The 16,700-nt window shown below is 42.3% G+C and overlaps 1 protein-coding gene across 1 annotated transcript; it reads left to right on the top strand.

Moving 5' to 3' along the window:
* The first annotated feature begins 1,772 nt into the window (after positions 1–1,772).
* Positions 1,773–15,787, top strand: rad23aa (RAD23 homolog A, nucleotide excision repair protein a). The gene is made up of 9 exons (XM_072657281.1): positions 1,773–2,037; positions 5,158–5,319; positions 6,354–6,523; positions 7,108–7,151; positions 7,621–7,742; positions 8,982–9,060; positions 9,313–9,443; positions 9,543–9,716; positions 10,356–15,787. The coding sequence occupies exons 1-9, from the start codon at positions 1,972–1,974 to the stop codon at positions 10,458–10,460; spliced, it is 1,053 nt and encodes a 350-aa protein (XP_072513382.1). The 5' UTR covers positions 1,773–1,971; the 3' UTR covers positions 10,461–15,787.
* Positions 15,788–16,700: the final 913 nt, after the last annotated feature.

Below are 16,700 nucleotides of genomic sequence, written 5' to 3'. Positions count from 1 at the left end.
CTCCAGTAAAGCTGATCATCTCGTTAAAACAAACCGAAACTTTACAGAAATCTGTTTCAGTTCATTAAAAAAATGTTGTTCATTTTAAATCTTCAGAAACTTTGGAATTAGGCTAAAACTGGTTGCCACATTTGAGCCCAGAAGGAAGACAAACAGTGAGTGTTTTAACGTCCCGGGCCAGCGGGGGGCAGCAGTGCGTCAGTCTGCCCTCACCGAACAGCGTGGAGCGCAGATCTGCGCCCTCTCCTGGTGGCGATCGGTACAGCGTGAACACACATGAAACACCCAAACATGTGAAAATGTGTTCATACAACATTTTCTGCCTGTTTTATTTACATTATTTAAGAAGTAATGTTCTTAATACGCTGTTACCTTTACACACATCATTCAGTGATTTTATTTGCTAAATTAAGTAAATAAACAGTAATTCTGATTTAATTAATTTCATAATTAATAAAAGTAACATGTAATTTGACCAGGGGTGCCCAGACGTTTATACCAGACTGTATAACTTCAGGCTTTAAAGGCACAGCCACTAACTAGAACAGGCTGTTAAATACAGAGACAGTTGGAAAGTTGTTCAATAATATTAATATTGATGTTTTTATCAATAATATTAATATTATTGATGTTCTTGTCACATAACGTCACTATTTGTAGTTATATGAAAAAGGTGCTAATTTAATGTTGCAATTCTTAAAAAAGCAAAGTTATTTTTCTTTAAATCTACAACACAAAAGGTGTGTTCATCCTCCACCATATTTCCCCTTAATGTAACAGGGATTAAATTTTACATACAGGGACACATAATCCTGAAAATAATAAAGGCTTTTTATTTATTTGGTGCTCTATTAGATGCAAATGGGGCGTGTGAAAATGTCCATGTACTCAATATAAATGAATATATTGTGGAATAAGAGGCCAATGAAAAACTGAATGTTTGTAAATATCATAATAACAAACACGGATAAATGAATGCATTAATAAATGAATAAATGAACAAATTAACAAATTAATGAATAAATAAATGAATAAATGTATAAATGAATGAATAAATAAATGAATCAATGAATGAATAAATGAATGAATAAATGAATAAATAAATTAATGAATAAATAAATAAATGAATGAATAAATGAATGAATGAATTAAATAATGAATGAATTAATAAATGAATGAATTAAATAATGAATTAATTAATAAATGAACGAATGAATAAATGAATGAATAAATAAATGAATCAATGAATGAATAAATAAATGAATCAATGAATGAATAAATGAATGAATTAATAGATGAATAAATAAATGAATAAATGAATGAATAAATAAATTAATGAATAAATTAATGAATAAATAAATAAATGAATGAATAAATGAATGAATTAATAAATGAATAAATAAATGAATAAATGAATGAATTAAATAATGAATTAATAAATTAATAAATTAATGAATAAATGAATGAATGAATAAATGAATTAATAAATTAATAAATGAATGAATTAAATAATTAATGGATGAATAAATGAATGAATTAACTAATGAATAAATAAATTAATAAATGAATTAATTAATAAATGAATAAATACATAAATTAATTAATGAATACATTAATGAATAAACGAATGAATTAAATAATGAATGGATGAATAAATGAATGAATTTGTGGCTTTAAGCTTTAAAGGTGTTGGATATGAGCCTCGTTTCCCCGCTGGAACAGCAGGGGGCGATGTGGCCACTTTCCCTCTCACCCGCCTGAGCTGGAGGACCCGCAGAGGAAGAGGAGGGAAGATGAAGGAGAGCACTTGACAGACGCGTGTTTAGCTTGTTAGCTATCTAACCGCACCGCTAAGCGCTGCTAATCTACCGCTCCCCTCTCCGAGAGGCACGTCCGCACCTCTGAGCGCTCCTAGGATCCGACCATCAGGACGCAGCGACGCTGAACGGCGTGTTTTTCAGCTTTCCAGCCATGCAGATCACCCTGAAGACCCTGCAACAACAAACCATTCATATCGACATCGACGATGATCAGACGGTGAGTGGGGCTTCCCCCAGCCCCCCGGGCTGAGCGCGTGTGCGCGCGCGCGCGCAGGATGAAAGGACTCGCAGGGGCGTTTTTACCCTTCAGATCTGCCTGTCCGGTGGTTTGCGGTTCGAGGCTCCAGGGGGTTTCCCTTCATATTTACCCCGTTAAAGTTACCGCCCACTGCTGAGCTCCCGGAGCTGCACCGATACACCGACTCAGCTCCGGTACGATCTCAGACCGTAAACCGCCCAGTCTCGGTTTCTACTTAAACTGCTTTGATTTTACAGTTTTTATATATTATAAATTTATTCTTCTACTAAATGGTTACGCTTATATACTTAATAACCTCAGGCATGACGTCCTTTATCCTTCATCAATAATAATAGTAATAATAATATTAATATTATTATTATTATTATTATTATTATTATTATTACAGCCATTATTACGTGGGGCAGTGGTGGCTCAGCGGTTAGAGCGCCAGGATATCGATAACAGGGTTGTGGGTTCGATTCCCGGGCTCGGCAAGCTGCCACTGTTGGGCCCTTGAGCAAGGCCCTTTACCCTCTCTGCTCCCCGGGCGCTGGAGTTGGCTGCCCACCGCTCTGGGTGTGTGTGTGTACTCACTGCCCCTAACACGTGTGTGTGTGAGTGTGTGTTCACTACCAGATGGGTTAAATGCGGAGGACACATTTCGCTGTACAGTGACCTTTACCTTTACTCAAAAAAAAAAATGTGACAGGGTGGTAAATTTAATCTTAAGATGATCACAAATCTTCATGTGGAAAAGTTCTTGACCTAGTACACATGACAGTCATGGGTTGAGCTTGACTGGCCCCGGCCCGGCTTTGGTACGATGTCAGACCGTAAACCGTCCAGTCTCGGTTTCTAGTTAAACTGCTTTGATTTTACAGTTTTTATGTTATAGATTTATTCTTCTACTAAATGGTTTAGCTTATATACTTAGTAACATCCTGATTTATGAAATCCATATTATTATTAAAATTATTATTAAAATTATTATTACATGGGGGCCATACTCACAATAAAATGTGACGGGGTGGTAAATTTCATCTTAAGATGATCACAAATCTTCATGGGATAAAGTTCTTGACATAGTACACATGACAATCATGGGTTAAGCTGGGACTGACCCGGTCTAACATGACCCTGGTTTCCAGAGCTGTACCGATACAGCGTCTCGGCTTCGATACGGTTTTAGACCGTAAAAAGTCGAGTCTCGGTTTCTAGTTAAAATACTTTGACATAAATACTTAGACTTTTCTACTAAATGGTAAAGCTTATATACTTAATAACCTCAAGCATAAATTATTATTATTATTATTATTATTATTATTATTATTACTAAAATGACCACAGTTCATGTGGAAAAGTTCTTGACCTAGTACACATGCAATCATGGGTGGACCCTGTCTGATGGACCCTTTCTTCCAGAGCTGTACCGATACCGTACTGTACCGGCTCGGCTTTGGTAGAATTTTAGACCCCAAAAATAAAAGTACAACAGTCTTCATGATTTGATGACTTTTTTTTAATCAATAATTTATAAATAGTTCTGATCAGAGGAGGATGGGTCGGGTCCCCCTTGTGAGGCTTGGTTCCTCCCAAGGTTTCTTCCTCCAGGTCTGAGGGAGTTTTTCAGTGCCACTATGGTCCTTGGCTGCTCACTGGGGGTCTTAGGTTTTCATGTCTTCTTATTTGGTTGATCTCGTGTTTTTACTGATTACTGATTAGGTAAAGCTGCTTTGGGACAAAATCAGTTGTAAAAAGATATACAAATTAATCTGATTCAAGTCTCGGTTTCTAGTTGAAATGCTTTGATTCAACAGTGTTTTATTTTTTAAATGAAGATTTATTCTTCTGCTAAATTGTTTAGCGTATATACTTAGTAAATCCAGGCATAAAATCCTTATTAATATTGTATATTAGTTTATTATTTACTCATGGGAGCCATACTCACTTTAAAATGTGACGGGTTATGTGTAAATGTGGTAAATGTCATCCTAAAAGGGCCAATATTCTCAATATTTTACCTGTTTAGACTCTGCAGAGCTTTAATTATTTATCATGCTTTATATCTTTGATACTGTATAGCTTTAATTATTCACAGTAAGCTTTATAGCTAGATGAGTTGTAGACTACCATAAATGATTTCTTATTGTAACATATCAAAGAAAATGTATATCTCACCGAAGTTTGTAGTGTACGTACATTACAAACTCATTTTAGGAACTGAAAGTGACCGAGGGTGTGTCTGTGTGTCTGGTTTTGAAGCGCTGCTGGCTGGTAATGAAAGCTGTTTTTATGTATGATCTCTGACTGACCGTCTGTCTGTCCCCATACTCTGATGGACAGCTTGCTTACAAGTTTCTTAAATGTGAAAATGTGCTTGTATGTATAAACTGGGGGTTTTTGAGTATTTTGGCTTGTGTGGTTTTAGTATGACCGCTCGCTGCACTCCAGTGTAGTTTTGTTCACATTTCCTAAAGAGACTCTGAAATTGTTTGCATTAAATTTGTGTTACTTGATAGTTTTTGCTAATTTAATATTTTCTATAAAATAGATAAATTAATAAAAATTGATTTTTTTCATGCTTTTCCTCCCCAATTTTAGATTAACCAATTACCCAACTCACTCATTCATACTCTTCCCCTATCACATGCAGCACTCTTGACACTGGGAGGTGGAGGACGGACCCACGCCTCCTCTGAAACATGCATAACCAGCCATCGCCTCTTTCCGAACTCTTTGCCAATCACCGATCAACCAAACCACTGAGTTTGGAGGAAAGTCCCGGGTACCCAGCTCTGATGCTTCGACAAGCCTCCGAGCTGGATACCCAGTGGGGAAAGGGAGCAATTGACACACCCGGAGAGAGCAAGGCCAGTTGTGCTCTTTCTGGCTCCAGCTGCTGATGGCAGGCAGCATGACCTAATTTTTCAAACCAGCGGTCCTCATGGTGGTCCGAGTGGCAGCATCCTAGACCACTCTTATAATAATAAAAAAAGAAAAGTCTTGCACCTGTTAACTGAAGCTAAATGTACATATTTACTTGTAGGAACGTGTGTTTTTCTGACCGTTGTGTCTGCTGTGCTGTGCTGTTTCCAGGTGAAGGCACTGAAAGAAAAGATAGAGGCAGAGAAAGGCAGGGACAGTTTCCCGGTTTCAGGACAGAAGCTGATCTATGCGGGCAAAATTCTGCAGGATGACACGCCAATCAAAGAGTACAAAATCGACGAGAAGAACTTCGTCGTCGTCATGGTATCAAAGGTTAGAGCATCTCCAGAGCTTCCGTTTTCTGCTTTGGGCCAAATGTGGTCAGTCAGCCAGGTCTTGGAGCTACGTGGCTAATGTGGCTAAAGTAAAGGAAGCTTATGTCCACCAAATTGCATTCCTAAGTCATCACCCTCACCCTCAGATTGTGCCTAAAACTGGTTCGAGTTATAGACTGTTGCCCTCAAGTTCCTCATGAAAGTTGCGTACCCCAGTGACATGTTTCAGAAACTCCCTGAACTAAACCTGCAGATGCCCTGACTGGGCACTGACACACCCCTTCCACATCCAACAGACAAAATCACATCAGAAGAAAACCCGATATGGGAGGACCTATGAGTTAAGGAGGGAAATATCGGCTCCTTTGATAACCTTAAATCGTTCTGCCCTGCAAAAAACGAATCTCCAGAGCTACAGTACTTCCCAGCGCAGGAGCCTAAACCATATGACTGGACCTGGGACCCCGACTTCAGCACTGCAGAGGAGGAACAGCTCATTGATGTCGCCTCGGGTTTAACAGTGAGGCTGGAGGTCTAGGTCTAAGTCTAGGAGGCTGGAGGTCTAGGTCTAAGTCTAGGACGCTGGCTGCCTCTGGATTGGAGTGGAGAAGGATTAGCCACGGCTAGGTGGGAGAGCTGGGATCATGTCTGTACCTATGTGAGATGTTTGGGTTTTTTTCCGCAGGGCCCTAAATCAAGATGAAATACAGATCTGGACTTTGAAGCTAAACTAAGAGGGGCAGGCTCTCTCAGCTGCCGACACTCCGAAGTTGCAGTTCTGTATGAATTGCAGTGTTTTATGAAGTTATGAGTTTCTTTTAGGAACCACTGGTGTAGACCTGCAGATAGGTGGACATACTTCCAGTAGCTACATCAGCCTCTTATCTCCAGTTCAAAACTAAAGAAGCAGTCCTGGCTGAAATTGTATAATTTGGTGTTTTTTGAACTGACCAATCATTTTTAGCGAAGGTCAGATTACATTGAATAAAATTCTCTCTCTTTCGCGCGCGCGCTCTCTCTCTCTCTCAACAGCCAAAGCCTCCACCTGCACCTGAGCCACCAAAGTCTGCTCCCACGGCGACACCGTCCTCCTCCTCTTCCTCGCCCCCTGCTCCCACTCCAGCAGCCATGCCTTTCTTCTCTGACGAGGACTCACCGTGTGACCCACCTGCTACAGTCTCCCCGACACACAGTCCAGAGCGGTAAGCCCCTCAGCACCACCACCACCATGTCAGTGTCACTGCAGTGTTGAGAATGACTCGCCACCCAAATACTACCTGCTCTGTGGTGTCCTGACCTTTGAAGAACAGGGTGAAAGGAGGCTAACTGGCAGAGTATGCTGAGAAACGGGTAGACTACAGTCTGCAATTATAGAACTGCAGAGTGCTCCTATATGGTCAGTGGAGCTGGAGACTGTAAAAGGAGGTGGTTGTAATGAAGTGGCTGGTCGGGGTTTGTCCACTCCACTTCAAATCTCATTGTTTTTAATACCTGTTTATTTTTGAAAGACGAATAAATAAATTGTTCTCACTGCCATGGGTTGCTATGGCATCACAGGGGGTTGAACTGGCAATCTCCTGATGATGGGACCAGTACTTGAATGAATACATTTAATTATTATTATTGAATGATGTGTAATTTAAAAAGGAAATAATTATCATATTACTGTTAAATTATATTAATAGGGATTTAATGAATGTTTACATTTTGTTTTGATGTATACGAATACACGCAAACACACACACTATGCAGTAAACCTGAGAATCTCTCTCTCTTGTTCCCTCAGTCCTGGCCTGGGTGAAGAAGAGGAGCACTCTTCCTCTGTATTAGGTAAGCTCATCTAATCTCATGTTAGAACATTGCTGTGAGGACTTGATTGCATTTTGCCATAAAAACATAAGCAAGAACTGTTGCTGAGGTTAGGTTGTTAGTTTCATCATTCTAGAGAACACAGATCCTGGGGGGGAGGGGTGTGGGAGGGTGTTATACCCCTATATATACCCCTCTAGCTGACAGTTGGCATTGGGCATGGTGACCATAAGCTCATGTGCAGCTGCTCAAGAGTGTCTCATTCTGTTGACCGTGTTTTTCTATAGAGATTACACAAGCTGTCAGCTGTGAGAGCTGGTTTCTCTCATTAGAAGGAATGTCTGGATACTTTTGGACATGAGGTGTATATTGTGTGTGTGTGTGTGTGTGTGTGTGTGTGTGAGAGAGACGGCAGATCTTCTGTGTGTGAGCAGAATTTGCACTGTGTGGCTTTAAAGCTCTTTCTGTTGTCTGTATGCTGCACCGACAGGTCCGGAGTACGAGGCTATGCTCACACAGATCATGTCTATGGGCTATGAGAGGGAGAGAGTGGTGGCTGCTCTGAGGGCCAGTTTTAATGACCCTCACCGCGCTGTGGAGTACCTGCTTAATGTAAGGGAGTTCTGCTCAAGTGTTCATGCCTGCCTACCCACACCACACACTACAGCATGCTATAGCACACTACAGCACACTGCACTGCTATTCAGAGCCAAACAGGGCTGGACATGCTTAGACACGCACAACACATTACATCACCCAACCCAGAGCCTCTGTACTGGGCTGTTTCATGCCAGAAATAACGGAATATAATGTAACATAAACAGTGTAGACTGGACTACAATGTACAATGTAGACTCAACTCGGACTTAAACCTTAAACTGGGCTCAAGACTAGAGACTTGGAGTCTCACCTGGAGACTCAAAACTCAAAACTGGCCACGGGAGACTTGACTTGGACTTGCACTTGGAGACTGAAGTCTAGACGGGAGACCCGGACTCTCATCTGAGACTAGACGGGAGACCTGGACTTTGACCCGGACTCTCATCTGAGACTAGACGGGAGACCCGGACTTTGACCCGGACTCTCATCTGAGACTAGACGGGAGACCTGGACTTTGACCCGGACTCTCATCTGAGACTAGACGGGAGACCCGGACTTTGACCCGGACTCTCATCTGAGACTAGATGGGAGACCCGGACTCTCATCTGAGACTAGACGGGAGACCTGGACTTTGACCCGGACTCTCATCTGAGACTAGACGGGAGACCCGGACTTTGACCCGGACTCTCATCTGAGACTAGATGGGAGACCCGGACTCTCTCCTGAGACTAGACGGGAGACCTGGACTTTGACCCGGACTCTCAGCTGAGACTAGACGGGAGACCCGGACTCTCAGCTGAGACTAGACGGGAGACCCGGACTCTCTCCTGAGACTAGACGGGAGACCTGGACTTTGACCCGGACTCTCACCTGAGACTAGACTGGAGACCCGGACTCTCTCCTGAGACTAGACAGAAGACCGGGACCTGGACTCTCACCTGAGACTAGACAGGAAACCCGGACCTGGACTCGGACTCTCACCCAAGACGAGACGGGAGACCTGGACTCAGACCCGAGACCAGACTTGAGGCTCGGCTTGGTTGATTTAGAATTGCGCCGAGGTTCAAGCCTAAACTTGGACACGCGCTGCAGTTGTAAAAATGCCGACTCTGATTAAAACCTGAGATTCAGCTCTGCCTTAAACACCCCAAAAACTCCAGCCTTGACTCCAGACTGAAACCCAGACATTTCAGTAATGTATTCCACTAAAGCATCATCCTGTTCATCATGTTAAGCTGTGTGTTTTCACAGGGTATTCCCACAGTCCCTGTGCAGGAGACAAGCCCAGCGTCCACCCGCATGCCCGGCTCAGGCACCCACTCCACTGAGGGTGAGTTTACTGTGAGCGTGCTGCTGTTTCCCCCTCTCTCCACTTTATTTTTACAGTCTCTGTTTCCAGGCTCAGCTGCTGGTCAATGGCTCACTCTGGGCTCCTTGCACATTGCCTCGTTTGTTACTTGGCTGTTACTACTACAGTTACTAGAATGGCCAGGAACTGTCTCGGGAGACTGGTTCCGCCTGGCAGGTTATATACACCATATATTCACTCTGTGCTGGTCTATCTGCCTGTCTCTGTCCTCAGGAGAGAACCCCCTGGAGTTCTTGCGTTCTCAGCCTCAGTTCCAGAACATGCGGCAGCTGGTCCAGCAGAACCCGTCTCTACTGCCATCACTGCTTCAGCAGCTGGGCCGGGACAACCCTGAGCTCCTGCAGGTTAACACACACCTACTGATGCGCACACAAACACACACTCTGACTTTTCTTCTTCTTCTTCATTAGTTAACGTTCGTGTTGATTGTTTACTGTTTGCAGCAAATCAGGCAGCACCAGGAGCTGTTCATTCAGATGCTCAATGCACCAGCAGGAGAGGGTGAGGGTGAGGGGCCTGAGGGGGCTGAGCATGCTGACCTGGGGGCCATGGGAGACGAAGGCGCACCTGTGGATTACATCCAGGTTACAGCACAGGAGAAAGAAGCCATTGAGAGGGTGAGGAGCTGGACTGAGTGTGGAGCATTTGTATTGGTCCATACATCAGGAAATTCTTGGCAGATTCGCATTATTATCCAAAACAGAGATAAAATGTACTTGTGTGACTTCAAAAATAAAGTAAAGGCATATGGGGAATTTGATCTTTTACATATACGCTATATGGACAGAAGTATTGGGACACACCTCTTAATCACTGAATTCAGACGTTTCATTGAGTCCCATTACCAAAGATGTATAAAATCCAGCCCCTAGCCATGCAGTCTGCCTTTCTTACATACATTAGTGAAAGAATGGGAGGTTCTGAAGAGCTCACTGAACTATTTATATTATTGAACAGCGGAAGCTTTTAGGATCCACAGAGAGCAGCCCAGCAACCGAGTGTCCGACCACGTAAAGTTACAGAGTGGGGTCAGGGCCGAGTGCTGAGCTCAGAGCATAGTGCAGAAAAGTCTCCAACTGACTCAATAACTGCTGCTGTTAGAGCTGCAAAGCAAAGGGGGACCAACTCCATATTAATGCCTATGAGATGGCGTAAAAGGGCCTGTAAGTGTCCAAATACTTTTGGTATTTATTGTTAAATGTATTTCTTTTTGTTTTTGCTTTGCCTCTCCCCCTCTCTCTCTATTTCTCTCTCAGTTAAAAGCTCTGGGTTTCCCTGAGGCGCTGGTGGTGCAGGCGTACTTCGCCTGTGAGAAAAATGAAAACCTGGCTGCAAACTTCCTGCTCAATCAGGACGAATGAAATGTATAAACCCTGCCCCCCTCACCAGAGCCCCGCCCCTTCACCTCCCTACACAAGCGCTGTGTTCTCTTTAGACACCAGTTCTTGCCATTATTCTGTTCAGTTAGGGGAAATGCGTACAGCTGGGCAGGGCTGCAGATGAGCGTTACGGGGCCGGGGTGGGAAAGGCACAAATTACAATCAGTCCGACTGAATGAATGCACTTCGGCGTGTACGAGGCGTGTGTGCGAGTGCGAGAGAGAGTGTGATAGCTGGTCATAGCTGGGATATCTGACTGAAGGTGCAGAGGAAGTGTCATTAGATAGTATTGCTGTGTTTAGGTTTGTATGAGCATGTGTGTGTATGTATAATCATTTTCCGGAGGAAATATTAACAGTTAAGAAATGTTTAAAGCTGCACTATGTAAGATTTTGAACGTTTTAATTTCTAAGGACGGCGCCACGTACTCTCCGATGTAGTATACAGTCAATTAAAAAATAAATACCACCACACCACCCACATGGTCACAGATCGGCATCACGTTTATCCAGACTTCACTCTTACTGACCTCCTTTGCTCCTTTTTTGGTTTTGCTCTGGACTTGCGAAGCTAATGTAGCTAACAAGCAATGGAAGTCTATGCCCCACCAATTAGCATTACACAAACTGCAGTCCTAAACCACATAAGCAAGTCTGATATTGATTGAGATTATTTAACCGCTGCACAAGAAACAGAATGCAGTTTCTAATAAATAATGCTGTTTGCGTAAGTGTTGCGTAAGCATTTGCTCTCGCGCACAACTCTATATGTTGTAATATGAATTAGCTGATTTTTCTTTACAATGAAAATGTGGATTTTCTCATTTAGAACATTCGAGTAAACGGCAAATACGCTTGCAAACGTTATTTACAAAATATGGACAAAAGTATTGGGACACCAATACTTTCTGTATTGTTTCTTTTGAAATCAAGGGTATTAAAGAGTTGATCCTGCTGGTGTTGGAGTAACTGTCCGAGGCGCACTGCTTTGCATTTGATTATATTCAGTTACAAGAGTGTTCATGAGGTCAGGATGTTGGACGATCACCACCTCACCTCATCCCGAATTTCCTAACTCATCTCCAAGGAACTGTTTTCCTCTGGAATGATGGTGGTGCTCTATCTAATGCTTTTGAGATGAGATGAGGAGGTAATCATCTAACATCCTCACCTCACAGCAATGCTCCTCCTACTTTACTAAAATCTAGTAGAAAGCCTTCTTTCCTGGACAGTAGAGACAGTTACTCCAACAAAATCTGGATCAGTTCTTTTATTATATATATATTTTTTATCCTTTTTATTTTGGGAATGATGGGAATGAGCAGATACACTTCCATTACTTGTTAGCTACCTTAGCCTCATAACTCCGGTCTATTTCTGGAAACAAACCTTTTATATGAATGTATACACAATTATTCTGGACCATGTAGCCCAAACTTCTGATTCTAAGTTGTATACTCCGCATTATGGTGTCCATCCTAAACATGTAGCCAACATTTCATAAGGCCTGTATTGGGCTTGGGTGCAATACATGCAAATAGACATTTCCTGTAGGACTTCATTCAGTACAATCTCCTAATTTATCACTATAAACATTTCTGAAACACTACAGTTTCCAAAATACGTGCTTCAAAATCTTACATAGTTTATTTAAGTAATGGATTCTAGGTTTACGGTGTAGTATTCTTTTAATATCTGCTCTTTTTGAACACCCTACCACACACAGGCTCACACCAACAACTGCAGTAGACGTATCTATACGCTAGGCCAAAGTAAGACGTGCTTCAAGCGATTGTAGTGTAGTTTAAGCCGTTTCCAAAGGTCAGTTAGTGGATTGAGCAGGTCAGCGGAACCTCAAGGAACAGTTCAGCTTTCAGCCTGGTTTCTAGCTGCTGCATCTGTGACGTATCGGTCAGTCCTTCAACCAGTTCTGGCTCCGCACTTGCACTGGGCCATCGCTTAGTTCTGTGACATTTGAAACATTTGAAGTGTGCGGCTCCTCTGACGAGACCAAAGCTTCAGAGGAAAGAAGTTCCAGTTACTTTCACTCTGGATTTGTTCACACCTGGTCGTTTAATGCGTCTGGAGTATTTGGATTAGATCTGGACTGAGGTTATCTACGTAAAGAATTCAGGTGTAAACACAACCAAGACACATTTTAAATGCGTCCAATTTGATCTCAGACTGCTTCAGAAAGTGGTGAGAGATAAATTTTTTCAGATGTTAGATCCAGTTACAGTTTACCGGTGCCACCATGCCTGCCGTCTGTAACTCTGCATTCTGTGCCGGCATGATCAAGTCCATAACATCACAGAAACGAACCACAAACCAACGTTTTAGCACGTTTAGCAAGAGGCTATTTACTCTAAACGGCTGTCATTCATCAACATCAGCTGCTGGAGTAAGGAAACAAAGTGCTGCAAAATTAGAAATGTCAATAGAAAATTGCATATGAGCTGATTGGCATATTAGCCAATGCACAGCAGGTGTTAGCCAGTTTAAACAGCCAGGTGTGAACAGATGATTGGGCAGAATGTGGGAAAACTGCACTTTACACCACAACACTTAATGAATTAACACAAATTTGCCAGTGTCAAAAACTAGCCGCAGCTCAAGACTTCTACCAGTACTGTGACGGCACCCACCCACCCACTGGACATAGCAGTTGGAGGCTAGACTAATCAGAGACAAATTTGACTATCAAGTGTATTCAAATTCTTACCGGTTTATAATCCAGGTATTAGCAACATTAAACAACCAGCATTATGATGATTATTATTATTGATAATAATAATATTATGTCATACTGTAACAACACTCTGCTTGTAATTCATTGGTCAGAAAACCTTGTCGCAGACAAGCTTAGGGTAATGGCATCAACCAAACTTAAAGACCAGGTCTTGGAAACACTATGTACTCATGATGCTCTAGGAGAAACGTCCGGCCATGGCCCAGCTCCTGGTTAGGCCTTTAAGGCTAGTTGTGGACTGAAAGCGACTCTTATATAAAGGTTCCTAAATGGTTCTCGGCCTGAACGATAATTTCTAGGGAAAAAAAAAAACTTAAAAAAAAAAATTTTTTTTTAAGTGTATTCAAATTCTTACCGGTTAACAATCCAGATATTAGCCACAGTAAACCGCCAGGTGTGAACAGGTATCTCTTTTGCGATTGGGCAGAAGCTGGGAAAACTACACATCAACACAACACTAATAATGAATTACCGCAAATTTGCCGGCGTCCAAAACTAGCCCTCTAGCTCTGAAAGCAGTAACTATACAGATATACTGCAACTTAGTAAATCGTATATATGTGACTTGTGTTGGAAGTCAGTTCGGAGTGAATACGTCCGTGTAGGGATATTATGGCCTGTAGTCATCAACCATATGATACAGATGTGGCAGATAAGAGATTAGGCTGAAACAGCTGTACTCCTTTAAGAAAGGTACTTGATCAGGGTTCAGCTATATATGACGTATAAGCTAGTATTCACTGCTAAAGCAAACTGACAGACTGAGTGTATCTCCACATACGCTCTCAAACTTAATGGTGCTTCCTGTGGTTCTCTGAGCAATGTCGTAGAAGAACCACCTTTGGTTCTATAAAGAACCATGTTTAAAACAGGGATGTTCCAGGACATTCGAAGAGTTGATCTTATATCCTTATGGATCTGAAAGTGGTTCTTCCATGGCATGGATCAAAGAACCCTTGGAAGCACCTTTACTTTTAGGAGTGTAGTGAAGTCGGTCTGAACAGAAGGACCATTTAGAACATGGGAGGAATACAGCATGAATTTCTCTATCCTTTAAACTGCTTGGTATGTTTAAGGAATGCTCCTCGATCTCGATCTGCTGCATCTGCAGCATACATACAGTCCTTTATCACAGGCTATACTGTTGGAACAGTTCCTTACACACACACACACACACAGCGATCAGTCATAACATTAGCACCACCTGCCCAATATTGAGTAGCTCCCCCTTGTGCCGCCACATCTAAGCATTCGAGACACGGGATCCACAAGAGCTCAGAGGGGGTCCTGTAGTTCCTGGCAGCAGATCCTGCAAGTGGTGGGGTGGAGCCTACATGGATTGTGCCCCTGTTCACAGGTTGCCCTTTGTTGGAGCACTTTTGATAGGTACTGACCACTGCATACTAGGAACACCCCTGCCTGATGTTTTGGAGAAGACTGTTGATGATGACCCAATCGTCTAGAACATCATGATTGGGTCAGATTTCTGAGCTTGTCCATGTTTCCTGTTTTTACGATCACAGATGTCACTGTGGAAGTGTTTTCACGTTACCTGGCAGTGGTGCTAATGTCTTGGCTGATCAGTGTGTTTAGTAAAAGAAAGCCAGTCATAATGGAAGCCAGTGGGCAGGTGCTGAAGCCACTCCCCTTAATTGCTGATTTGTTTTCAATGGTAAAGGTGGGAGATTTTAGACTAATTAAAGGCTCAATCAGGAGGCTCCAACAGCATTATTATTATTGTTATTATGCCATACTGTAACAACACCCTGCTTGTAATTCATTGGTCAGAAAACTGATGGACTTACGCAGACAAGCTTAGGGTCCTCATGGTCAGTTAGGGTAATGGCATCAACAAAACTTAAAGACCAGGTCTTGGAAACACTGTACTCATGATGCTCTAGGAGAAACATCCGACCATGGCCCAGCTCCTGGTTAAGCCTTTAAGGCTAGTTGTGGACTGAAAGCGACTCTTATATAAAGGTTCCTAATTGGTTCTCGGCCTGAACGATAATTTCTAGGGAAAAAAATGTTCTAAAAATGTGCAGTGTCGTCGTCCTCCATGATGTGGTATAAAAATTCACTCATAACTCATTTACAAATCTGGTTCTTTGAAGCACTGGTCCTCAAACTGGCCATCGGAGAACCTGAGGGCCAGTTTGGGCACCACAGCTTTGAAGAATCCTCCAATGAAAAGTTCTTCAGGGGACCACAAGTAGTTCCTCACTGGCGTGTGTCACTTTTTAAGAGTGTAGTGGAGAATCTCTGTGTAAAAAACACAGACTATGACTGGATTCATCTGGAGACGAATCTTGTAAACGTGCATCGAGGTTAGCAGTTCTGAGTGGGGTTGGGGGTTGGGTGGGTTAAGTCTTGCTTGCTTGGCAAACACCAACTGTTACAGGATCATTACCTACTTTAATTTAGATCTTTTGCAAAGATTTTAAAACCCTATTGGTGAAGCATTTTTTTTAAACAAAACAATGTATATACCTGTGCTAAGCTAACCAACGTGTTTCTGTACGTGCAGAGATTAAAGAATAAATGATGGAGTCTTACTGCTACCCCGGTTGTGCCCGGTGTCATTTATGGCTTCCTAACACTGATTTACAGTCCGGTTCCAGCCCTACACCCCCTGATCCCCCAGTACAACATGAGATCCATTTACTGTGCCTATTAAAATAAGATCGATCCCCTTTTTATCGCTTTTATAAATAGAATCTTTGTCTTTTTTTGGCAAAAATGGCTAAAAAAAAGTAGTAGTCAGGAGATGGACATCCTTCACTGAAAATCCTCTATGATAAGACCCTTGTCGATAGCAGGTCCTGGAAGGCTTGTGAAGGTAGAGGGGGGGAAAATGACAGGGCAAACTACAGGGCAACACTGTAGGACAATCTGATCACTACACAGAAATTGTTTAAAGACATGGTGAATGTTCTGGAGTGGCCAAATCAAAGCCCAGACCTCAATCTTTGAATGAAGAGATGTCAAGTAACAAAGTAGAAATTCTGCTTATCTATACTTTACTGGAGTAATTATTTTTCACTTTTAATTTTACTTCTACTCCTCACATTTTCATTCAATTATCTGAACTTTATCTAAACTTTGATCTGTAGTGCACACAGACGCTCCTTTAATAGATCTGATATTACTAAAATGCTTCATTTTCAATGGGCAGATCTGCAGCTGATCCTCAGGCATTTAACAAAGCCTGAGCAGTTGTGCTAAAAGGAATGGAGTAAAATTGCAGTGTCCAGATGTGCAAGCCTAACTGAGACCTGTCCACACAGACTCAATGCTGTGATTGCAGCCATCTATTAAATTAGGGATGGGTAATTCCGGCCCTGGGGGGTCGGATTCCTGCACAGTTTTTGGTGCTTTTCCTGTTTCGGTACTCCTGATTTAGCTAATTGCTTAGTTTAAGGTTTAGTAGCTCTGTTAGAGCAGGGAAATCAGCAAACTCTGCCGCACCTCAGC

Source organism: Salminus brasiliensis, chromosome 15 (genome assembly GCF_030463535.1).
Source record: "Salminus brasiliensis chromosome 15, fSalBra1.hap2, whole genome shotgun sequence".
NCBI lineage: Eukaryota > Metazoa > Chordata > Actinopteri > Characiformes > Bryconidae > Salminus > Salminus brasiliensis.
The sequence above is the reverse complement of the archived record's forward strand: the minus strand, read 5'-3'. Positions and strand labels throughout refer to the sequence as shown.

What these genes read in the sequence shown, in the direction of transcription:
- rad23aa (XM_072657281.1), top strand. Translation starts at nt 1,972, where the DNA reads ATGCAGATCACCCTGAAGACCCTGCAACAACAAACCATTCATATCGAC. An exon ending in CCGACACACAGTCCAGAGCG is followed by an intron (nt 6,524 to 7,107) that starts GTAAGCCCCTCA and finishes TTGTTCCCTCAG; the next exon opens with TCCTGGCCTGGGTGAAGAAG. An exon ending in AGGCACCCACTCCACTGAGG is followed by an intron (nt 9,061 to 9,312) that starts GTGAGTTTACTG and finishes CTCTGTCCTCAG; the next exon opens with GAGAGAACCCCCTGGAGTTC.